This window comes from Physcomitrium patens, chromosome 9 (genome assembly GCF_059467195.1).
Source record: "Physcomitrium patens ecotype Gransden chromosome 9, ASM5946719v1, whole genome shotgun sequence".
NCBI lineage: Eukaryota > Viridiplantae > Streptophyta > Bryopsida > Funariales > Funariaceae > Physcomitrium > Physcomitrium patens.
In genome coordinates this window covers 16967818-16991175 of record NC_143418.1, presented here as the reverse complement: position 1 = coordinate 16991175, position 23358 = coordinate 16967818, and the positions used below count along the sequence as shown (strand labels likewise).

Genomic DNA, 23358 nt, shown 5'->3' with positions numbered 1-23358 from the left:
GCTGCTGGTACCGATACCCGACCACTGAAGCATCCAACCTCGTTTCTGCTTGTTCGTTCTCTTCAATACCAGAAACTTTGCAAGCTTGGCTTTAGTAGAAAAATAATTTCCACCCTGCTACGTCATTTATACTAAAAAAATCGAAATTAGTACATGCATGTAAAAAAATAGTTTTTTTTTATGATTTTTTCTCATAATTTTTATAATTTTAATTTTCAACTTCAAGAATCATGGAATTAGGTGCAACTGGTTGAAGGATGTTTGTTAAGGTAGTATTTTTGTACACGCATTTAACACCACAGTTTATTGCATGAATCTATATTGAACTCAGAATTTGAGTTCAATATCAGTGTCGATGGCAACATGTCCATTTCAAATCCTGCGGATCTAGAGCGGCTTCTCAAGGGTCGAAGTAGTTTGGGGAAGAAGAATGGGCTCGAGGACTTCAAGCCCCTGGCAGGAAAGCAGCGCACCGTGAGCGAACGCATGGAATCTATGCGAGAGGAAGGGCCGGAGACAAGTAGGTTTAGCTCTTCAACAGGCACTCACAAGGCTCAACCCTTGAAGAAGCGAAGACGCCTCGTGGTCATAGCTGTGGATGGATATGACCCCACAACCTACAAGCCCAGCAGCAGATTGGAGAGTCTGATTCAAGGCATTGTGAAGTCGATTCGGTCAGACTAGAACATTCGAGTTCAACCCGGGTTGATCATCTCCTCTGCTCTGACGAAGTCGGAGACTGTTGCTATGCTGAACTCTGCGGGGCTGTCTCACATGGAGTTCGACGCTATTATTTGCAGCAGTGGAAGTGAGGTGTACTATTCTGCCTCAATTCAAGACGATAACATCACAACGGACAACAGCGACTTGCATGCAGACGAGGACTACAAAAGCCACATTGACTAACAATGGGGCTACAAAGGCCTCCGCAAGACCATGGCGCGAGAAGATTTCAGATGCCATCAGGTTGCACATGCATCAGTTGAGCGTTTTGTTTTTGATTTTGTTTTTTCCTCTTTGTTTTATAGATTTCTGATGACCAAGTTCCAACCTGCACAGGTACTTCTTTGCTCGCTGGAATGTGGATGTCGTCAACATGTTTGTGGTCGTGGGCGAAACCGGTGACACCGATTATGAAGGATTGTTGTCAGGGACCCACAAGACCATCATCATAAAAGATGTTGTAGAGGAAAGCTCCGAGGGGAAGCTCGGTGCAACTGGCAACTACGGCCGAGAAGATGTTGCTCCAATTGAGAGCTCCAATATAGTCGTACCCGAACCCAACTCCGTTTGTGATATACTTTTAGATGCACTCAAATATTGACAGTAAAAGTCCCTCTGGGTCTTAATTCCTGTGAGTCCCCATTCTGATCCTTTTCCTCCCTCTCCCTCTCTCTCTATCTCTCTCCTTTTCCTCTCCTTTTCCTCATGAAATTAGAGACTGGTCTCAGGTTGAGTGCCATGGTCTGCCAACCTTGAAGGTCAAAATATCTCTATACTCCTATTGAGAGTTGCCCATAGTTCTCTGCTGTCCGAGGGAGGCTTGTGAGTGGTAGCAGCGCAATGTGAAGAAAACTGCATGCAAAATGAGAGCTTGTAGAAATGGTATGGCTGGTGACAATACCACAATTGCACTGAAAATGCAATTCTGTATTTCATTATTTTTCTTATTTCTTCTTTTTTTAATATGAGGTCTCTACTCTATTCATTATCCGTGCCTCTCGTAGGCTCGGGCTCCTACCTTGCTGGTGGGAAATATGAATTGAAACTCAAGGACCCTTTGTAAACTAACAACATTTCTGAAATGTTAAATTTTTAGTTTTCCATGCCGTGTTATAGAATATGAGGCCTCTTACCTTTGATCTTCGACTGAGTACTTTGGTTGCATTTACACTCTAATTTATGTAAAGACAAATAATGATGAGAAATGTGCAAATGTATAATTAATCTATCATGAAACTAATGAAAAGGGGTTTTCATGTTTCATGTTCCAGTTGATGAATTTTTCTTTGGTATGTTGCGTACATCAATTTGTCCACTTATTGGAGACAGAAATTCAACAGAAACTCACATGATAATAAATACCAACTGTAATTAATTAAGAGCGGATAATAAAATTTTACATTCCATTTAAGAAATGTTACAAATTATACAAGTATGAAATACTTCATTGCCTATCAATGTACACTATTTCAGGATACGCAAGAACTTACTATGTGAACCGTATACATTATGTAAAATTTTGATGGAAAATATTCGTATTGTCTGTTTTGAATATACTTGAAGATAACACTGTCTACAATAAAAAATGAAAACAGCTAAGTATCACTTCTGTACATACTGTACAACACCTCATAGATTATGAAAAAATCTAGAAAAAATGTGTGGATGTATTGGTGTAATAATGTTTATAGACATATATTCTCATTTGTGTATTATTCTTAAAACATCTCATTTTTTAATTCCTTATATATAACGTTATATTCTACACAATGTGCTCATCATTTTTAAAATATGATAAGTTTAAGTTTCTTTTTCTATTACATCAAATTGCTTCCATTGACTCCTAATGTTTAATATTTGTAGATGATAATACTAACCACAACAAGTAGATATAAGTGGTTGATTTCATATTTAGAATTTAGAATTGAGTTATGTTCATTTATTTAGGAAGTAACTTTTGTGTTGTGAATACAAGTTATCTTGTTACAAAGAAAGATAGTATAATTAATGTCTTAGAAGTAAGTTTTGCATACCTATTTGCATTTAGGTAAAAAAGAATCAGGTGAGCTTGCAATATAATTTATAATCTATTCAAGAATATTATTTGTTACACATGTTGTGTGAATTGCATGATTAATTGATATATAAATTGGTTATTTTTCAATTTTGTATCAATATGTATAAAGCATAATTTATTTATTTATAAGTTTTTTACAACTTCATTCTCTAAATTCTATTAAGTCAAAGAAACTTGTTTGGTGCTTGCTTACTTATTTGAATTTATGATTGGTTTGTATATGAAATTTTCTAAGTCACCACAAATTTTTACATGTCCCATCTTTACTTTGTTGAAGATAATTATTTTAATTTAGTAATATATCTACATTTTGTCACCAATTTTATATAATCAAAAAACTTCATAAATCATTTTTATTTTAAATATTAATTATTATAATAATCAAATAATTAATTTGATTTATTAATAAGATGTTATTATATTAGAATTTGTAGGAACATAAGTAAATGCTATGTATACATCTCTTATGATTGGATATAAAAATCGATAGCATAGGTATACAAAGGCATGAATGTGTTGTAGTACAATATCATGAACTTGTTACAAATCTTTGTGTTTGGATCTATTAGAAGTTACTTCGCCTTCTGAAAGTAAGTAAATTGAGTTGTTATTGTATTATAATATGTCTATGTAAAAGTAATGGATAGTATAAGTATACAAGGGTGTAGGTGTGTTGCACCACTTCATAATGACATTAATGTAGGTCTTTATATCCAAATCACTATTTAACAATCCGAGTAGAATAAAAACACTTCTTTAGATCAAAATCTATTGTCTATCCTCTATAATAATATTAGATATATATTTGATATTTTGGACATTGTCTTAAACCAACTTCTATGCTTCAAAAATTTATCAATCTTGTGCATGTTAGAGGTAATATTCTACATTCTTCTAACTCCATCTAATTGATTGATAAGCAAAAGTTTAAAGTTTTTAAATACAAATTTAAGATACAATTGCATTTGCAATGCTACAACCTTCTTGTTTTGCTTCATCAATATATTCCGATTCTTATAATAGAGTAAATATTTTTTTGCCTCCAAAATTATCATCTTTTTTAAAAAAACTTTGGCAATTTAAAAAAAACATTGCATGACATAATTCTTAGTATACTTGATGCATTAGATATTTGTTGGCTTAAAATTTACTAAGCATATACATTAAATATTACACATCTGATACACATATTTATTTCTACATCTTGATACACAAACTTGATTACTACTAAATATTATAAAATAACCTACATTCTATAATCTATATGTTAATCTAATTTTTATATTAAAAAAAGCCATCAAAGTTCCCTATCAATGTAATGTCATAGCTTTTTTGTAATTAGAAGATAATACAACATTTTATAATCTCTCTTTGAACATTGTTCTCACTAGCATAAAACCTTAACAACCATTTGGTAAAAAGCCATAGACAACAAATAATTTAATCCTTTTAGGTTTCTTGTTTTTATTTTAATTAGTTTCGAAAATACAAAAAAATACTCTAATCAATATAAGCAAATCTTATGTGATACTTATAAATAAAATTGTATTTAAATCTAATTAGAAAGAAATATTAATATAAAAATTTATTATATTTGTAAAAATGCCAATTAGTGACTAAAATAAGTTAACAAAATATTATCTACAATAATAATATTAAAAATATAGACACAATTGTTACAAAGAATTATAAGAAAAGTCTTTTTTTTAATTCATAAAAATAAAATTAATTACTAAAATCACTTGATTTTTTTTAAATATTCTTTTTTCTACTTACAAAATTTTAAAATCTAAAAAATTAATAATTTAGTCTAAAAGCTATATACACTTCTAAAAAAAAAAATTGCTATACTTCTATTAAAGCAACATAGATACAAATTTTAAAAATTCTAAATGAAAAAAATAGAAGAAAACAATCATAGATAAATGTAGAAGTTAAATCAATCTTCAAAACTAATATCAAAAAAACCATAACAATAATAAAAAGATTAATGCTAAAAAATTAATAATAATTAATGAAATAAGAATAAACTGAAACAAATTAGAAATAAGCAAAGACAAAGTAAAACTTAATAAAGAAAAAAATTGAACATATTTTTAATATGAGATAATTTAAAAAAATAGAGATTAACTTAAATTTTTTTTGAAGACAATAAATAATAAACATAATACTAAGAATAAAATAAATATACAAAAATTAAAAATAAATATAATAAAAATAAAAATAAATTTAAAGTTATATAAATAAGAATCTTATTTTAAAATAAATCAGCATAAATAATTAAAAGTATCACTTATAAAAATATGTTTTTATTAATTTAAAGGTTATAAAGTCTTAAGTTCAAGGAAACATCAAAGTTAATATTAATATCAAATTTAAAGTAAATGTCCAAATTAACATCCTAATTTACATTACTTATAAAACCAAACATTAACTATGAATGAAAGACAAATATTTTGCATCTCTGCATTGAAAAGAATAAAAAAAAGTTTTTGTGCACCATTAGAATTACATTCTATTTGAATAAATGATAGATCCTACAAGAATCTAACCAAAAAAATCCAATTATTCTTAAAGGCTCTTACAATCTAAATTCTAAATTTATATTTTAAACCAAAAATCTAGAACCATGAATTATAAATCTTAATTTCCAAATTATAAACCTAAATCTTAAATTTTTTTTTTGTAAACTTTAAATCTTAGAGTCTAAAATCTTAAACATAAAGTTTGAGTTTTTGATAAAATTTGAGTTTGTTATTTTTTGTTATTTTGATAAGAAATAGCATTGTAGCAACCATATAATTTATAAAAAGTAAAAATACTTAAAGCTCTATTATGATATGATATAATTTAAGAACATCAAGAAATAAAAAATAGAATTATTAATAAAAGAACTAATCTAATTTCTATTAACGTATATTTTTTTCTTAGAATTATAAAAAAAATACTTGCACTTTTGATCAATATAAAATTTTATCTTTGAAGAAAGTAAACCAAATGGAACATAACATAATAAACATATTTTGAAGAAAGTATATCAAATAGTATAACTTTAAGATTACACATAAAATCAAATATTTATGTCATTCATGAAACATAACTAAAATCAATGAATTTGATTTTGAGGTGTGTATATATATATATATATATATATATACGTTCTAATTTAGACATGCATCATTTTTTATAATACCCATTTTTTTTAGTGTGACTTCTGAAGCAACAAGAATATTGTTGAATTTATATATCCTGAGCACCTCTTTTCTTGGCTTTAATAAATATTTACTTCATCTCTATTGTTGATTTTTTAAATAGATTATATATATATATATATATATATATACATACATAGTAAGAGAGAGAGACAAAGTTAAATAATAATCATTTTTCATTTCAATCTCCTTGTATAAAAAATTCGTATAATTTATTTTTATATGACTTTTATTTTTTTTAATCTCATTATCATTGAGTAATTTTACTTTTTAAAATATTCATAAAATTCATACTTTTTACAAGGTTTTCATTTCTATCAAATTAGTTTTTTACGTATTTAATTAAAAGTAAAAACTAGATTTATAACATCAAAAATATCTTAGAATAATAATTTACTTATTTTCATAATGTAAGACAAATTATCCATATAATTTCCAATTTTTAAAAAATCCTGATGTTAATTGATAAAAAAGAAGCATATGTTGAATTATTAAAAATTAAAATTTCAATTATCTAACAATAATTTTTATTTAATTTAAGATATTTTTATATTTATTTGTATATTTTCATTTCAAAGTTCTAAACTACAATTCTATGATTTATATTGTCACAACGTAATTTCAACGTATATATTTTGTAACATATATTATCTCAATATAATTTCAAATTAAAAAAAATGAATAATCTTAAAAATTCAAGCTCTTTATTTTCAACATAGAGTTTGAACAATTATTTTATATTTGATTTGATAAATTTTTTAAATAAAAAATTTAGAAACCTTTTTATAGAACTATTTCTCAAAATTTTGAATTTACAGTAAAACTCAATTCCCATTTAATACTTTTCTTTTCTCAACTTTCAAGATTTCATATTTAAATCTCAATACCACATCTTAAAGGACCTCTTATGGTACTTAGAAGTGATTTGTGAGCATAAAAATGATATAAGAGTGTCAAATCTGGTTTGAGACATTTATATAGTTTATTGGATTTAGAAAAAGTCCTAGAACTAAAGTTAAGAGTGTTTTGAGAGTGAAAACACTTGTTTATTTACAAAGAGGGCATTTTGAGATTGTAAGGCAATAACACCTTCTTGCTAATTTTGTGAGCTTTAGGACTATTTTTCTTGATTATTTTTTGATACATCTCTCTCTTAGATATAGCTTCAAGTGAGAGTGAAGGTTTTAGAACAATTGAAAAATTTAGAGGTAAAAATTTCTACCATTGGAAGGTAAAAATAGAACTTTTGTTGATTTTTTTGGATCTTTGGGATATAGTAGATGAAAGTAAAGACCTTCCAAGCATGGACGCTGATATGAAGGTGAAGAAAGACTACAAACATCATAAAAAGAAGGCTTTTGGATTAATTGTATGTAATGTTGATGAAGCCAATTTTTTCCATATTATCTTTTATAAAGGTCCAACAAAAGCATGAAAGACTCTTTGCAACATCTATGAAAACAAGAACTTATCCAATATCATCTACAAAAGGAGGTAGTTCTTTACTTGCAAGATAGAAGAAAGTAAAGACTTCATTGAACACATAAATAAGGTGAAGGCACTTGCAAACTAACTTGCAATTGTAGACAAGCCCTTAAAAAATGTAGATGTTGTCATGATTCTACTCATGAGCTTACCAAAATCATACAACTACCTCATTGGAGCTTTGGAATCCATTAAGATAAAAGAACTCACAATAGACTACATGACAACAAGACTTAGTCATGTAGTGATCAAGAAGAAAGAAAAAAAACCTCAAAGTGAAGATTTAGCACTTTACTCATAACAAGGTACAAGCAACTATTCAAACCAATAAGGTAATGTCAATACTTACTTCATTTGTGGCAAAGTAGGGCATTTTGCTCAAAATTGATATAAAGATAGAAAGTTGAAAAAGAAGAATACAAATAATATGCAAGATGAGTTTAGAGGATAAGATTATGCATTCACAACAAAAAATGGCACCTCCATGGCTGCCATATCAAGTTGGATTGTGAACTCAGGTTGTTCCAAGTATATGACATCTTATAAGTTTTTATTTAATATTTATGAAGCTATTCTAATATCAAATGTGATTTTGGCAAATAGTGGCACATGTGAAGCCATTAAAATTGGTTCTATTATGGTGAAGGTGGTTGTGAATGGACAAACCAATAGGATCAAATTTAAAAACATCTTCTATATATCTAAAATGAAGTAAAATCTAATTTCAATGAGTAAACTTGTTATGGAAGGTTTTATGGTTCAATTCAACATGAATGGCTATTTTGTGAGAACATTGTATGGAAACATGGTTACTAAGGACTCTAGAGAGGGGAATTTGTACTGTTTCAAGTGTAAGAAGGTGAATAGAGTGGAGGTAGTTGTATTTGCTGAATTTACATCAAACTAAGATAAATAGAATATATAGCATCATCGCCTTGGCCATTTGAATGTGAAGATTATGGCAAAGCTTAAATCTATGGCAAGTGACTTAGAACTTGGCAAAAAAATCAAAATACAATATAACTTGCATGTGAATGATGCATTCAAGGTAAACAACAAAAGGCTTCATTTTCAAGTGGTGTAGCAACATGTACTACAAAGTTATTGGAGATTATCCATTTTGATGTATGTAGACCTATGAAGATAATAAGTATTCGAATAATAAGGTATTTTTTCACTTTCATTGATGATTTTTTAAGAAAATTTTGGATCTAAATTCTTAAAGCCAAGAGTGAGTTCTTTTGGAAGTTTAAAGAGTTTAAACCACTTATTGAGAAACAAAATGAGTGCAAGTTTAAGGAATTGCACATGTGAAGTGAGTACATGTCTAAATAATTTAATATCTATTTGAAGAATGAGAAAAATTTCTAGACAAACCACTCTATACACTCCACAACAAAATAGTATTACTGAAAGGGCAAATTAAACCATTGTGGAGATAGCAAGGAACATGCTTCATGCTCAAAATCTTAGTTATGAATTTTGGCAAAAGTTGTGGTGAATGCAATATATACAAGAAATAGGTATCTAACAAATACTCTTGCATCAAATATACCATAAGAAGCTTGGAGTGGGAGACAATCTTATATTTCATATATAAGGACATTTGGATGCATTGTATATGTAAAGACATCAAATTGTATGAGGTCCAAACTTGATGCAAAAAGTACAAAGTGTGTTCTTCTTAGAATATTGTGAAGATACTAAGGCATATAAGCTAATATGTTTGGATACCAAAAAGATCATTAAAAATCATGATATTGAGTTTTTGAAGCATAAAAGTACTTGTGAGCACTTAGACATATGTTCAAGTAGAAGTAATGGTATGTTTGTCGAGATATCTTTAAATTTAGCAAAGAAATAAGAAGATGAAGAAAATAAAAATGGTGAAGGTGTGAATGAAGATGAAGAGACAAAGAAGTTGAAGAAGAAGGCCTTATAAATTCCTTGGATCAACAAAAAAGATATTGAAGATTATGATGATGATGATGATGATGATGATGATAAGGAGTACCAACCTTTAACTGATAAAAGATAAGCTTTAAGGAGAAAGAAGCTTGGAAGAAAGTATAGAGTACAATATGATAAATCTTCTTCAAATGGAAGGAGATATCCTTTAAAAAAAAGAAGACCACATGGCAAATGATAGAAGAAGCACATCTTTCCTCAAGTAAGTGAAGAACATGCAAAAATTGCTCTTTTTAATGATCTATGGTCTTTGTGTGATACTATAAAGTCTTAAGATGTGATCAAGTGAAAAAAATACTATGGAAGAATAGTATCAATTTCTTATGGATAATAATATATAGAAATTAATACTTCTTCCAGTAAATTGATCTAGTGTTGGTTGTAGGTGGATATTTATGACTAAAAGAGATGTAATAGATATGGTGATGATGCAAAAAGTAAGATTAGTTGTCAAAAGATATTCACAAGTTTTTGGTGTTGACTTTAATGAGACTTATGCATCCATTGCCAAATTCACCACCATTAGGATCATTGTGGCAATTGAGGCACTGATAGACTTAAAAATACATCAAATGGACGTGAAGATGGCTTTTTTGAATGAAGAATTATAAGAAGACATCTATATAGATGAACCGTAAGGATTTGTATAATAAGGCAAAGAACACTTTGTGTGCAAGTTGAAAAAATCCTTGTATGGATTGAAAAAATTACTAAGAACATGGTACCAACATATTGTCACATTTTTTGTCAATAAAAGGTTTGTAAGGAGTGAGACTGATCATTCACTATATATAATACAATCTAAAATTTTTTACTACTTGTAATCCTCTATATTGATGATTTGATCATCTTGGTTAATAATTTAAAAAAGATGGATTGAATGAAGGCCATATTAGAAAAATAGTATGAGATGAGTGATTTGGAAGAACTCTACTATTGATTAAGAATAGAGTTTATAAGAGATTGTAGTAACAAGACTATTACAATGAGCCAAAGCAAGTATATTGAAGAAGTATTGAAATAATTCAACATAAAAAAGTGTAAGCCCATTGGAACACCTTTGGAGGCCAATTTGAAGTTGATGAAGTTCACCAATGAAGAATATGCACAAGTTGAAGTTGAGATGTAAAATATTCTATACAAAGCAGTAGTAGGCTCACTTATGTATGCAATGGTAGCCACAAGAGTGGATCTTGCATTTACTATGAGTGTAGTAAGTTAATACATGTCTAGGATAGGATCTTTATATTGGGCACTGATAAAGAAGATATTGAGGTACTTAAAAGATATAAAAACTTTAAATTAGACATTGATCATAAAAACATTGATTTAGAAGGTTATTGTGATGCAGATTGGACTAGAGATATAAATGATAGAAGATCTACAAGAAGGTATGTATTTTTTATTGGAATAGGAGCTATTTCATGGAATTATAAGAAATAACCTACCATTGCAAGATCAACCATGGAAGCTAAGTACATTGTAGCAAGTCATTATGCAATGGAAGCATGTTAGACAAGGCAATTCTTAAAAGACATTGGATTAGTGGAATTGAAAATAACTCTAATAATATGTGACAATCAAAGATATCTTGCATTTGCCAAGAATCCAAAGCACCATTCAAGAACCAAGCACATTGATATTCAATATCATTTGATACAAGAAAAAATTAGAGATGGTATAATAGGCATGAAGTATTATGCTACAAAAGACATACTTGATAATGTGCTTACAAAAATATTAATAAAGGATAGACACCAGTAATTGATAGAGGCATTAAGCTTGAAAGCCTTTTGATAATTAATAAAATAAGAGCGTTGAAGATTAATAAGATCATTGCAAAAAGAATTGAATCTCACATCTTTGATTATACATTCACTTTGAATGCATATGAATGAATATGGTACATAATTTGATTAAATCCATTTGATTATAGATGAGAGATGAATACCATTAGTAGTATCTTTTTTTTTAACAATAATTTTTATTCGATTCTACATGCCACTCTTAGCAGCTTGATTTTATTTATTTATTTATATTCATTATTATTATTATTTTTTAATTTAATTTTTTTTATAGAAAAGAATAAAAATATGATATTTGTGAATATTTTCATATCTTAAACAAGTATTGGTCTATTTTGGAAATGTATTATTTATGTCTCATTGAATGTATTGCTATATAATTGACATTATTTATGCTTTTATGTTTCTTTTTTTCTTCTTTCTATTTCTTGTATTATCTAGTATAATATTATATTATTCACTTTTAGTTTTATCCATAACTAATGCTACTTTATCCAAAGATTATATAATATATTATTTACTTAATTTCCAACATAAAAATATAAAAAAATATATTATATTATTTCTATCAAAGTAATCAACTTCTAAGAACTTAAATAGAATTGGAGCTATTAATCCTATTACATAAATTTTCTTCTTTTATATCTTTGTCTTTCATCACATAAAATTTTGGCATTTAAAGTGATTTATATGGTAAAAAAAAAAACAATTGTATAAAGTATATAGTATATAATTGCCTTCACAATATTTTACCATATATTCAGCCATACAATTTTTATAGTATACAATCACCTTTATAAGTTTTTGGATTAAAATTAAGAATAAAAATTAAGATTTATTTTAGGTCAATAAATATTATATAAAAAAATAAAAATAAAAATAAAATGTTAATATTATTGATATTAATTTTGATATATATATATATATATATATATATATATGTCAAATTTATCATAAATCTTAAATTAATTCTTATTTTAAAAATAAAATATTTCAAAGGTTGACCTTCTAAAATTGTAGTTGCTCCAAATCCTAGCTATTGCTTATTTATGTCTCAACTAATCAGTTCTTTATTATTAACTATTAAAATTTTAATTTTTAGAAGCTTTTCGATGTTGATTGAGATAGAATGCATTTTAGTTATTACTTATTAAAACTATCTTCAATACTCATATATTGTAAGTAGATTAGATTTTTTGTATTTGTAATGTATCTTTTAATATATGTATAAAAATATCTTTCTAAGCACATAAAAATTTATTATCATTATCTATATTATTAATATTTTGTGCAATACCTTATCTTTTGGACTTTATATTTAATTTCTTTTTGCATTAAGTAATGTTAAAAATTAATATGCTTAGTACATGTATAATATATGAATTTCTTTAAAAATACATTATTTATTTTCGTAATAGATATTTATTTTCTTAAATAATAAAAGAAATAGAATTAAATAATAAAATATATGTTAAATAATATTTTATTAAATTAATGATAAAAAATCTTTATAAATACATCTGAAATATATAAATACACCATGTGGTTACAGTATTTTATTCATAAGTCTATTATTCTTAAAATCTATAGTAGAAGGGTTTCACAATTTGAGTAATTGACTTATAAGAATTGTAGTCTATAGAAAGCATTTGTATTGTTTGTTTATTAACTTTTATACATTAAAGTAAGACTAAAAAACATCTTTAGTCTTCTTAATGTCTATTTGATACCTCAATCTTGATTCAAGAGTTTTTGGTTTGTTTATATTAGAATATAGCTATCTTAGTACCTATCTATATTTTAAGCATAATATTTTTTGGTTTTTATTTTATTTTTTAGTTATATACAAATATGTTGTCTTCTATCAAACTTGTGTAGATTTAAGTTCTCAATTTTTTTTATACAACTAATAAATAAAAGATCAAAACTTACTCTTTCATAGATAAAAAATACACTCTTATTTTTTTTCAAAAATCTCAAAGTAATATATAACTCTAAACTATCCTTTTTAGATTTTATATTATTTCTATATCTCTAATTTTAAATTCGATTTAATAAATTATATCATAATTCTTATATTTATAGGATATTGGATAGATTAAAGAATAATATAATGTAAGAATAATTTTTTTTAATACATCATTTTATTTTATTATTTGAATTAATACAAATGAAAACCAATTTAAAACATTAAAATAAAGTAGAAATTATTTTAAAAAATTTAATATGTTAAAAGAAATACCTATATTAAAAAAAATTATAGCTTAATTTATATTATCAAAAAATCAAGATTTATTCTTTTTAAAAATTTAATAATATTAAAAATAAATTTTAGGAATTTAATAAAAATTTGAGAATTGTCATTAAACTCAAAATTTGAAATTATCCTACTTATATACATCAAGTCAAAAATATTAGAATATTATCTTATAGATTTTTTTATTTTTTATTCATTTTTATTGAATCTCTTACTTTTTATTAGTTTTGTTTTTTGTAAGTGATGTTATATAATTGTTAAAGACATAACCAATACTTGTAATTACTTGAATAAGAGGAGTTAGATAGAAGTAAATAATAGTAGATAAATTATATAATATATTGTGGAATGGCTTTTTAGAAGCCTCATAGATGCAAATTTGATTTTGTATATGTCTGTAGATAATTAATAGGTTAAAAACTAGGCCAACAAGTTGGCCACATGTTGCACATGTTGGCCACTTGTGATACAAGTTGACAATTTGGTGCACATTTATAAATCTATTTTGTAAGTTAGATAAGTGTCTTGTAAGTTGAACACTTGTCAGATATTTTATAGAATATTACTATATAATTCCTAATTAGATAGTATATATAAAGTAAAGAGTGATTTTTTTTTTTTTTTTTTTTTTTTTTTTTTTTAAACCTTGTTGATGCATTTTTTATTCTTAATTTTATTGTAAGAGTCTATAATCTTCTTGTCTTTGGCAATAGCCATTCTAGTTTTATTATTATACTATCTTTGAGAGAATATCTACTCATTTTGAGTAAGAAAAGAATATATTGGCATTTTGGTTATTTGTGATTTATGTCCTTAATAATAACTTGTCATATCTTATTTATATAGCTTATTTTAAAAAATATTTTATAATATATTTAATTATATTAAAATAAATAATTCCATATTTTAATATAAATATAATTTTTAATTTTTTTGACTTCAACTTGGATATATTTAAGACACATTTTAAAATAATTTTCTTCTTTCTATCATTTTTAATTTAATTTTTTTTACAACAATAAACTATATTCTAATAACATTAATAATGTAGTATCTATCTATCTATCTATATATATATATATATATATATATATATAAATAGAATTAACTTATAAATATCAAATAATTATTTAATTAGTATCATATATTTTATGATTTCTAATTATAAAATTTATTTAAATTTATAACTATATATATTTTAGATTTTTTTTTTTTATTATCTTTTACTTCAATCTTTTGAAAATTGAAGCAACTTCAATCAATAGAGTATACTTATCTATAAAACCAAATTATATTAAAATATTGATTAAAATTTATTTATTTACTTATTTTGACATGAAATTGAACCAAATAATTGTTTTTTAGGATTCTTTTGTTTTATTCTTAGTTACTTGATGTTTTAATCTAATTGCCTTATTGAGTATTGTAAAATCTTTAATAAAAATAGATTTAAAGCCATATATTGGCCATTGTGTAAATACAACAAAATTATCTATATTATCTTTATCTAACTTTTTTCTTCCAATGACTTATAAAAATATAAATTATGTTGGAAGAATCTTCACTTGATTCATTTGAATTGAACCTTTACAATTCAATGTTTATGTTTTCTATCCAATAAATAAAAACTTTAATTATTTGAAAGTGATGTTAAATAGAATTTTGTGCTTGTAGATACCACAAAAATTCTTCTATGGTTTGTCAATCTTAAAAAAAAAATGTGAACAATGTTAGTGACTTTTAATTTGGCAACAGTAATACCAAAATCATTTTTATCAAATCAACAATATTCACGTGTACTTCAAATTACTTTCTTTTGATGGAAAAACGAAAAAAGCCATCTAAATTCTTCCAAAGATCCAATATAATCAACAAAATTTCTATACCAATCTTACAATCTGAAAAACTGTTCTTAGAAGAACCTTTAAAACTTCTTCCATATTCAATTCAAGGTCAAATTTTACCCAAAATTCACTAGTATTATTCTTGTGTGAATCCTTTCCAACAACTCATGTGTATTTCAGGTGAATGCATTCAAAATGATGCAAAGTTCATGTGAATACGATGCAAATTGTCCAAACTAACTCTATCGTCACCCCTCCCCCACACGCAAATACATATCTCTGCATGCACATAAGTTCAAAATGACTGTGATCAAAGTTTTGAACCATTTAACACAATAAATCGTGCAGAGTTGGGGGATATGAGATGGAGCTGGAGTTAATACACATGAGACACTGGACTGCCGCCCAAAGTTGGAGGAGGCAGGATGGGCACACAAGCCTAGGAATACTAAAGCAAGTTGCAGAACATATTCAGAGTGGCGGGCTTGGAAACATTGAGGAAGAACTCGGTGGAGTTTCCTCGGAGTCTTCCATGAAGCAGAAGTAAATATTCACCTACAGCATTGGTACGAAGGAATGCAGACGTCGACACAATTCAGGAAGGACAATGGCTCACGTTACGTCTCATCGCATTGCATCGCATCTCATCTCAGTCGGGTTCTCAGTGATGTGTTTCATATGTGCTGCCTTGTCTGCACCGACTATGCCAAGAAGTTCTGCAGATACTCAATCGCATGGCTACGCGGGTTCTCAGTGATGTGTTTCATGTGTGCTGCCTTGTCTGCACCGACTATGCCAAGAAGTTCTGCAGATACTCAATCGCATGGCTACGCGGACTCTCACGTCAAGTTTTTGATATACATGCATAATTGTTTGCCCCTATGATTCACAGCATGCGCCATCCAACGCCCGCTTCTACGTGAGCTTCGAGCGCAAAACGAGTCAGTGGTTCACTGGCTACTCTTTGATCTGTCAGTAGAGAAGTTATGAAGAGCCCCGAGGCATTGCAGCCTAGTCAAGCATCATTGCCCCCGAGCGTTGGTTGCTGCTGTTCTCCAAGGCCCTCCAGTTGTTCGCACAACTCCTCAGTCGCGGACATGGAGGATTCCAAGGAATATCTTCAAAATGTAATGTGCCTGCCTCAACTCTCTCCGGTGTGCAGTTTACCATAGAGGGCTGCGTTTGTGCAAACAGTAGGGGTTTTGATTGGAATCCTTTTCATGCTCACCAAACTCTAACCTTTCTCTTCGTCTGTGATGCGCCGTCGTGTCGACTGCAGACTTTTCGCAACGCTCCGCCTCCACCCACCCCTCCCGATGAACTTCCGGGTGTGAAGGTATGTCGTCAGTCCTGCTCATCGGATGCAGTCATAGTTCCAAGTCCAGGACATGCAGTGATCAGGGATCAGGGTCCATCTAGCAGTGGTCGAATGGCTGCCCCTTGTGCCTCTGGTTGGAGGATCGTGAGGATGCTGCCTCCTCACAGCTCTCACACGTGATCTATGCCTTGATCTGGTACTGTTTTTTAATTTTGGTCCTTGGATCCGTGCTTCTGCAGATTGAGTGGAACTTTCGGCTTCAGAAGACCATCGATATGGTCACCCTCCAAACAGACCTGGACATGGTATCAGATAAATGGCCAGACCAATTCTTGCAAGGTGGGTGCCTTCAAACTTCGTTGTCTAACAGGAAACAATTCAAGGTCTCGAAAATTAGTTGTGGCATCTGGCAAGTAACATGCAATCCAACTCGAGATTAGTCTTCACGGTCATGAAAATGACAATCGCATCAAGGCAGTTTGATGTTCGACATGTCAACAGCCCAGCGAGCAAGCATTGTTCACCATGTCTCAGATTGAATTTGCTCGAGTACACATGTAAAAATAAGAAAGAACATACCTCGACGTCTTTCTATCCCAAGATGATTCATTCATAACATCCAGGTCCAGCTTAATGTTGATGCTTGGGAAATGACGTGCACGTAAGAGAAAAAGGCTCAGAAGTCAAACAACTTGGTTTACGAATACCTGATCATGATTTGCATGGGATGGTAACTATCACTTTCGGCAGATTACAACCTCATTCAAAAAGCTTACCATGGAACGAAGAAGAAAATGTTACGTGTGTTTGGAAAACCATCACAAAACATTCATGTAGCATTGGAGCTTTCGATGATTTATATAATGTTGTCTTTCAATGTGCAGAGCCTAAGGTGGTTAAAGATCGTGATGACAACAACGTCATAGTTATTACAGGATACCCTCCTCATCACAACTATGATGTACAGGGCGTTTTGGTTGTAGTCCGCAAGCATGATCCAGCAGCAGTTGTGATTTGAGTGCTGGTTTGGCATTTATTAATGCCGTGGTAAGACATGACGGTATATATAAGAAGATATTCAATCAGTGCTACTTAAAACATTGTGGGATCGAATAAAACTATGGCATGTGTATATACCACATTTTAGTGTGTGCTTGATGTAATTGTGTCTTGTAGTATGAATCAAAGTTTCTGGATTAAGAGCAAATAGACCCGTAAAGATGTATTTTTTATTTTTATTTATTCTTATACTAGTATTGTTTTCTACTTGTTAATAATTAAGACCCTTAACTATCCCAAGTGGCAATTTAGTGTGAAAAGGTGGCAATTATTAAGGTTTTTGTACAAAACAATAAACATTTTGATAGATGATTCATGGTGATTCATGAAAGAACATGAATAATTTCTAAATTTTTCATATCTTAGTTAGTGTGGAACTTGTGTTCAACTTTATTCCTACTTTTCATTATTATAAAAGAATACAAGATCTATAAAGCAATTTTTATTTTAGGAGATGTTTTTTTTTTAAAACAAGTCTTTAATATGCACCCCAATCCAAGATTAGTCTTCATGGTCATGAAAATGACATCCATATCAAAGCAGTTTGATGTTGGATATGTCAACAGCCTAGCGAGTTACTTTTATTTACATAAAATTAAGTTGATATTGTTGATATTTTGTATTATAATATTATTTCTTTTAATAAAAAAATTATGAACAACAAAGATAGAAGCCATGATTAATTATATAACTATAACAAGGATATTTTATTCCATAGCTATAGTAAAGGCATTATTATAGTAAAGGTATAATTGATAATTGATTATGATGATTTAGTTCAAGATGAAAAAAAATGTTTTCAGAATTTGCTTGCATTCTATTTAAATATTGAAATGTCTCACTTAAATTTAATATGTAGAAGGATTAGCTTATATAAGTTTAAAATATTCTAATTAGAATTGATAATCTCATAAAAAATGTTTCTTTTATCCAATATATTGATGAGACAAATTGATGCATAACACATGGATTAATTACAAGACATGGATGCAAATAATGTTATTTAAAAACCCAAACTTAATCAATTAAAGGATATAACATATATATTTACATATGTATATATATGTTAAAAAGTCAAACTATTTTCAAAAGTTCAGATGATTGGATTACAAAAAAAAAAACCTATAAGTCATAAAATATAATGTTCAATTGTGCTAAGAGGAGTTGACATGACTTTGTCTTTTTAAGATAACAAATATAGTTTTACGAAAGAAAAACTTGATATGTTTTATTAAATTCTAAATATTGCACATAGAATATTGTTGGAAATTAGAAGAACTTCTAAAATATTTAGGCAATTTAATCCAACTTAAATAAATTTTAATTATATAGAAGTAAAATTAAAAAGACCTTGCCAAATACAATCAATAATCTTAAAAAAATTATAATTACTAGAAGTAGTGGCGTATAGGTCATGTAATTATTAATAAATCTTATAACATTAATTTGTAGATAGAAGTTATTAAAACCATTAGAAACAAGATATTTTTTGACATTAAAAGTAATATTAATTTTTATATGTAATTTATTCTTTTTGAAGAATCTTGAAATGTGCATTTGTAAAAATTTATAAATCTTGCTAAACATAATTAGTAACCTTGAAATATAATTAGTAACCTTGAGATTAGAGAATTATAAGTATTTGATATTAAAAGATTATAAGTCAATAAAAAGACTTTTAATTTTAATAAATAGAATAAAATTAATAAAAATATATAATTTGATATTAAATTCTAAATATTTCTATTAAGATTCTAAAGTTCTTATGATTTCTATTAAGATTAGAATCTTAATATAATTTGATATTAAATTCTGAAGTTAGATATGTTACTTGCAAATTTTTCTTGGTATTATTTCAAAGTTGATGTATTTATTAATATAATTATTAAAATTTTAAAAATAGTAGATAAGCAACATAAGTAAAAATATTAATTTTGAAACATAGAAAATAAATGTTCAAAAAACTCTTTGAAATTTTTATAGAAATAAAAATTAATATTTAATGATAGATCAAAGAAATAAAACAAAGTAAGTAACTATAATAGTAAAATATTTCTTTTCTTTTATGATATTTAACTATATTCCTAAAACTAATTATAAAAGTAAAACTTTATAAGTTAAAAATATTACTTTTTTGAAGATATAAGCTTATGTGCATCAATGCAAAATGGATTGTGAAGCCTCAATATTTTGTTTATGCTTCTTTCATAATATGTTTTTGTTTTTTTTATTCTATCTTTTCTATTCTTTTAACAATCTTGTAGTATCTAAGTATCTTTTTTTTAAGTTATAAGATAAACGAGATTTTTTTATACAAATTAATAGTATTTCTTTAAGCTTAGATTAAATCTATAATTATTATTAGATTTTATATTTGGCTATAAAAACATATTTGAATTTTTTTACGATTCAAAACATCATTATAAAACAACAAAAAAATAAACAAATGCTTGTTTTTATAAAATTCTAAAGGATGCTTATTAAGTAAATTTTAAAGAAAAAAATAAAGAAAAAAAAAGAATTATAGTACTACCATAACCATCAATCCAAACAAAAAAAATAGATTTTTTTCAAATAAATAATGTAATATAAAAAAATACTAAAAAAATCCTTAATATTATATATATATATATATATATATATATATATATATATATATATATATATATATTTGTATGTGTATATAGAATTGTGTATATTTATTAAATATTTATAAATCCATATAAATTATCTCAATATTACAAAACAAGTATTGTAATCTATAGTTATTTAAGCAAAGCTTTTTGAAACCAAAAAAAATTCTAAGTGAACTATCTTTACTTACATGATACCATAATAAGTAGTTGCTTCTAAAATATTTGAAAAGAAAGTTTAACTCTATGTTATTATTTATTATTATTTATTATTACTATTTATTATTATTTATTATTACTATTTATTATTATTTATTTAGTTTAATCTACTCAAATAAAATAGATGCCAATGATATAATTTGTTTTAAAATTAAATCTAATAAGGCTATCTAATATTTTATAACTTAATACTTGATTTATTTTTAAATTATTATGACATTAAGATATTTTAATTATTTATTCTTACATCTACTGATAAGTTTTTAATTAGTGTTAGTAGATATTTATCTTTTTACTCAACTAAATTTTGCATCTATTGACTTTTATGATTAATCAGATATATATATATATATACTCTATTTTTGGAAATCCTACTTATCTTATATTCAAATAAATGTATTAGATAATATCAAATAAAAATTATTGTAGAAGAATAATTCAAGCCTATTTTTATATTACCATAAGATATATATTATAAAGTAATAAATTTTAGATTAGGTAATATATTATATATTAATATAAAGAATTAATATTTTAAAATATTATTAAATAAATTTATAAAATTATTTAAATATAATTTTTGAATATATTGAAAATTTTAAATTATTAAAAAAAATACTAGAAAAATTATTAATATGGAAAAAAAAATCATATTGAGAACTAAAATAAAAATAATAAATGTGTTGAAGAAAAAATAGTTGAATATATAATCTCTAAAAATGTCTTTGTTAAAAATCCATAAAAAACCATCTCTATTACAAAGATATTTTTTCATATAAAAATGCAAGTAATAAAGATTTTTTTAGAAGAAAAAATATATTATAAATTTTTTATTGAAATTGATATAGTGATAGCTAAACTATTGAAAAATATTTTTAGGAATGCATATAAAAAAATTTTAAAAATTAAAAATTAAGTGGTAAAGTTGTCTAAAGAATTAAAAATGCTTGAATCTTAAATCCACCAAATTAGAAGAAATCACTTGTGATACATGACAATATATTTATTTGAGTATATAGTTACAATGTCAAACATCATCTTTAATATTTAATTTGTGTGTTTTATCATCTTTTTTTTAACATGATTAAAAAAAAAATTGTGTATAAAAAAACACTACCGTATATTTATATATTTGTATCTTATAAACTCTTAGATACAAAAAAATCTATGAATAAATATTGTATATATGTATATATATAAATTGAAATTAGAAACTAAAATTTTATTAGAAATAACTAGTTATTAATACATTAAAACATTAATTTTGTTACATTTGAAATTTTTTTTATATAAAACGGTTTTTTAATATATTCTTAAATAATAATAATTATCTAAATATTTTTCTATCAATTATAATTGGTTTCAATATGTAATATACATGTTGTTTATGAAAACATATATGATGCAATAAATATTTTATCTATTTTGTATACAATCTCTTATAAAATATTTTTTCTATCAAGAGCTTGATGGAGATAAAGAAAAACATCTTTAAAGTCCAAATTAGAAAGAATGAAATGGTTGTATCAAATTCTAAAGAATAGCTACATAAGAATTATTTTACAAATGTCATAGCTCTGCAAATATTGGTAGCTAAGTATTATAATGATAAAAGTAACAAAAAATTGACTGAAGTATATGGAAAAAAAATGCATAAATAGATCAACTAATCAACATTGGAATGTAAATACCATTGAATGAACTAATACTTTTAGAAAAGAAATATTTTTTGTATCCATAATATATATAAATAAAAATAAAAGTATGATAAAATTTATATAATTTTAAAAAAATTATAGAATAAATTCTTATTCTTTGTTAGTATTAAATTGTTATCTAAATATTGTAGCATTTTCAAAATTTTCATTATGAATCATTTCCAACATAAAGTTTTTAGAATTTCAGAAGCTACTTCTTACTAATTATATAGTGAATGTTGCTGGAATATCTAACATTTGTAAGTCCACATTGATAAAGGCTTTTAGAGATGATAATTTAAAAAAACTAATGAAAAAAATAAATGGAATTATCTAATGCTATTGAAAATGTAGATGAAAAAAAATATAATAACACAATCTTATGGAACCTAAGAAATGACCATTTTTTAGAGTTGAGTAAAACTTTGAAATAATTGGATAATAAGTTTTAAACTTAGAACCTTAAAGAATGAAAAACATCATAAGATATTATGCTTCAAAAAATAAATATTTTTTTAATCTTTGGTGATGTTTTAAATTGTAATGACATTGAAAAATTGGTAGATGTTACAATGTTTAATATAAAAAAATTAAGTTAATATCCTCTAATTAAAAGTGGAATAAATTAAATAATTTATAAATAAAGTTAAAAAATAAAATGAATTCTACTTTATAAAAGTAAAATTATGAATATATTCTTTAAGCACATTTTTAAAAATGGATGGTTTTATATGCCAGATTTATTTGAATATTTTGTAGAAGTGATCAAAGCTTGTATTGGACATCCATTGAATTTAGAAATTTTATGTTCTTAAAGGGACAAACAACACTTTCTATATAAGAGCAAGCTTTGAAAAGGTTGAAAAGAGCTAAAATATATTTTAATTCTAAGTTTATTTAGTCAAGAAAAACCTAATTTTGATGACCTTGATAAAGAAGAAAATACATTTTTTTAATATATAATATTTCTTCTATAAAGATGCATGGTTTGAGAATGTTCATAAAGACAAAATTATTCAATTTTATAAACATGAGTTTAAGAATTGCAAAGAAGTGATTAT

The 23358-nt window shown here is 26.3% G+C and overlaps 1 protein-coding gene across 1 annotated transcript; it reads left to right on the top strand.

Annotated features, from left to right (window-relative positions):
- Positions 1–16208: 16208 nt before the first annotated feature.
- Positions 16209–17896, top strand: LOC112287032 (uncharacterized). Its single transcript, XM_024529632.3, has 4 exons — positions 16209–16498; positions 16651–16707; positions 16929–17028; positions 17574–17896. The coding sequence occupies exons 1-4, from the start codon at positions 16358–16360 to the stop codon at positions 17705–17707; spliced, it is 432 nt and encodes a 143-aa protein (XP_024385400.1). The 5' UTR covers positions 16209–16357; the 3' UTR covers positions 17708–17896.
- Positions 17897–23358: the final 5462 nt, after the last annotated feature.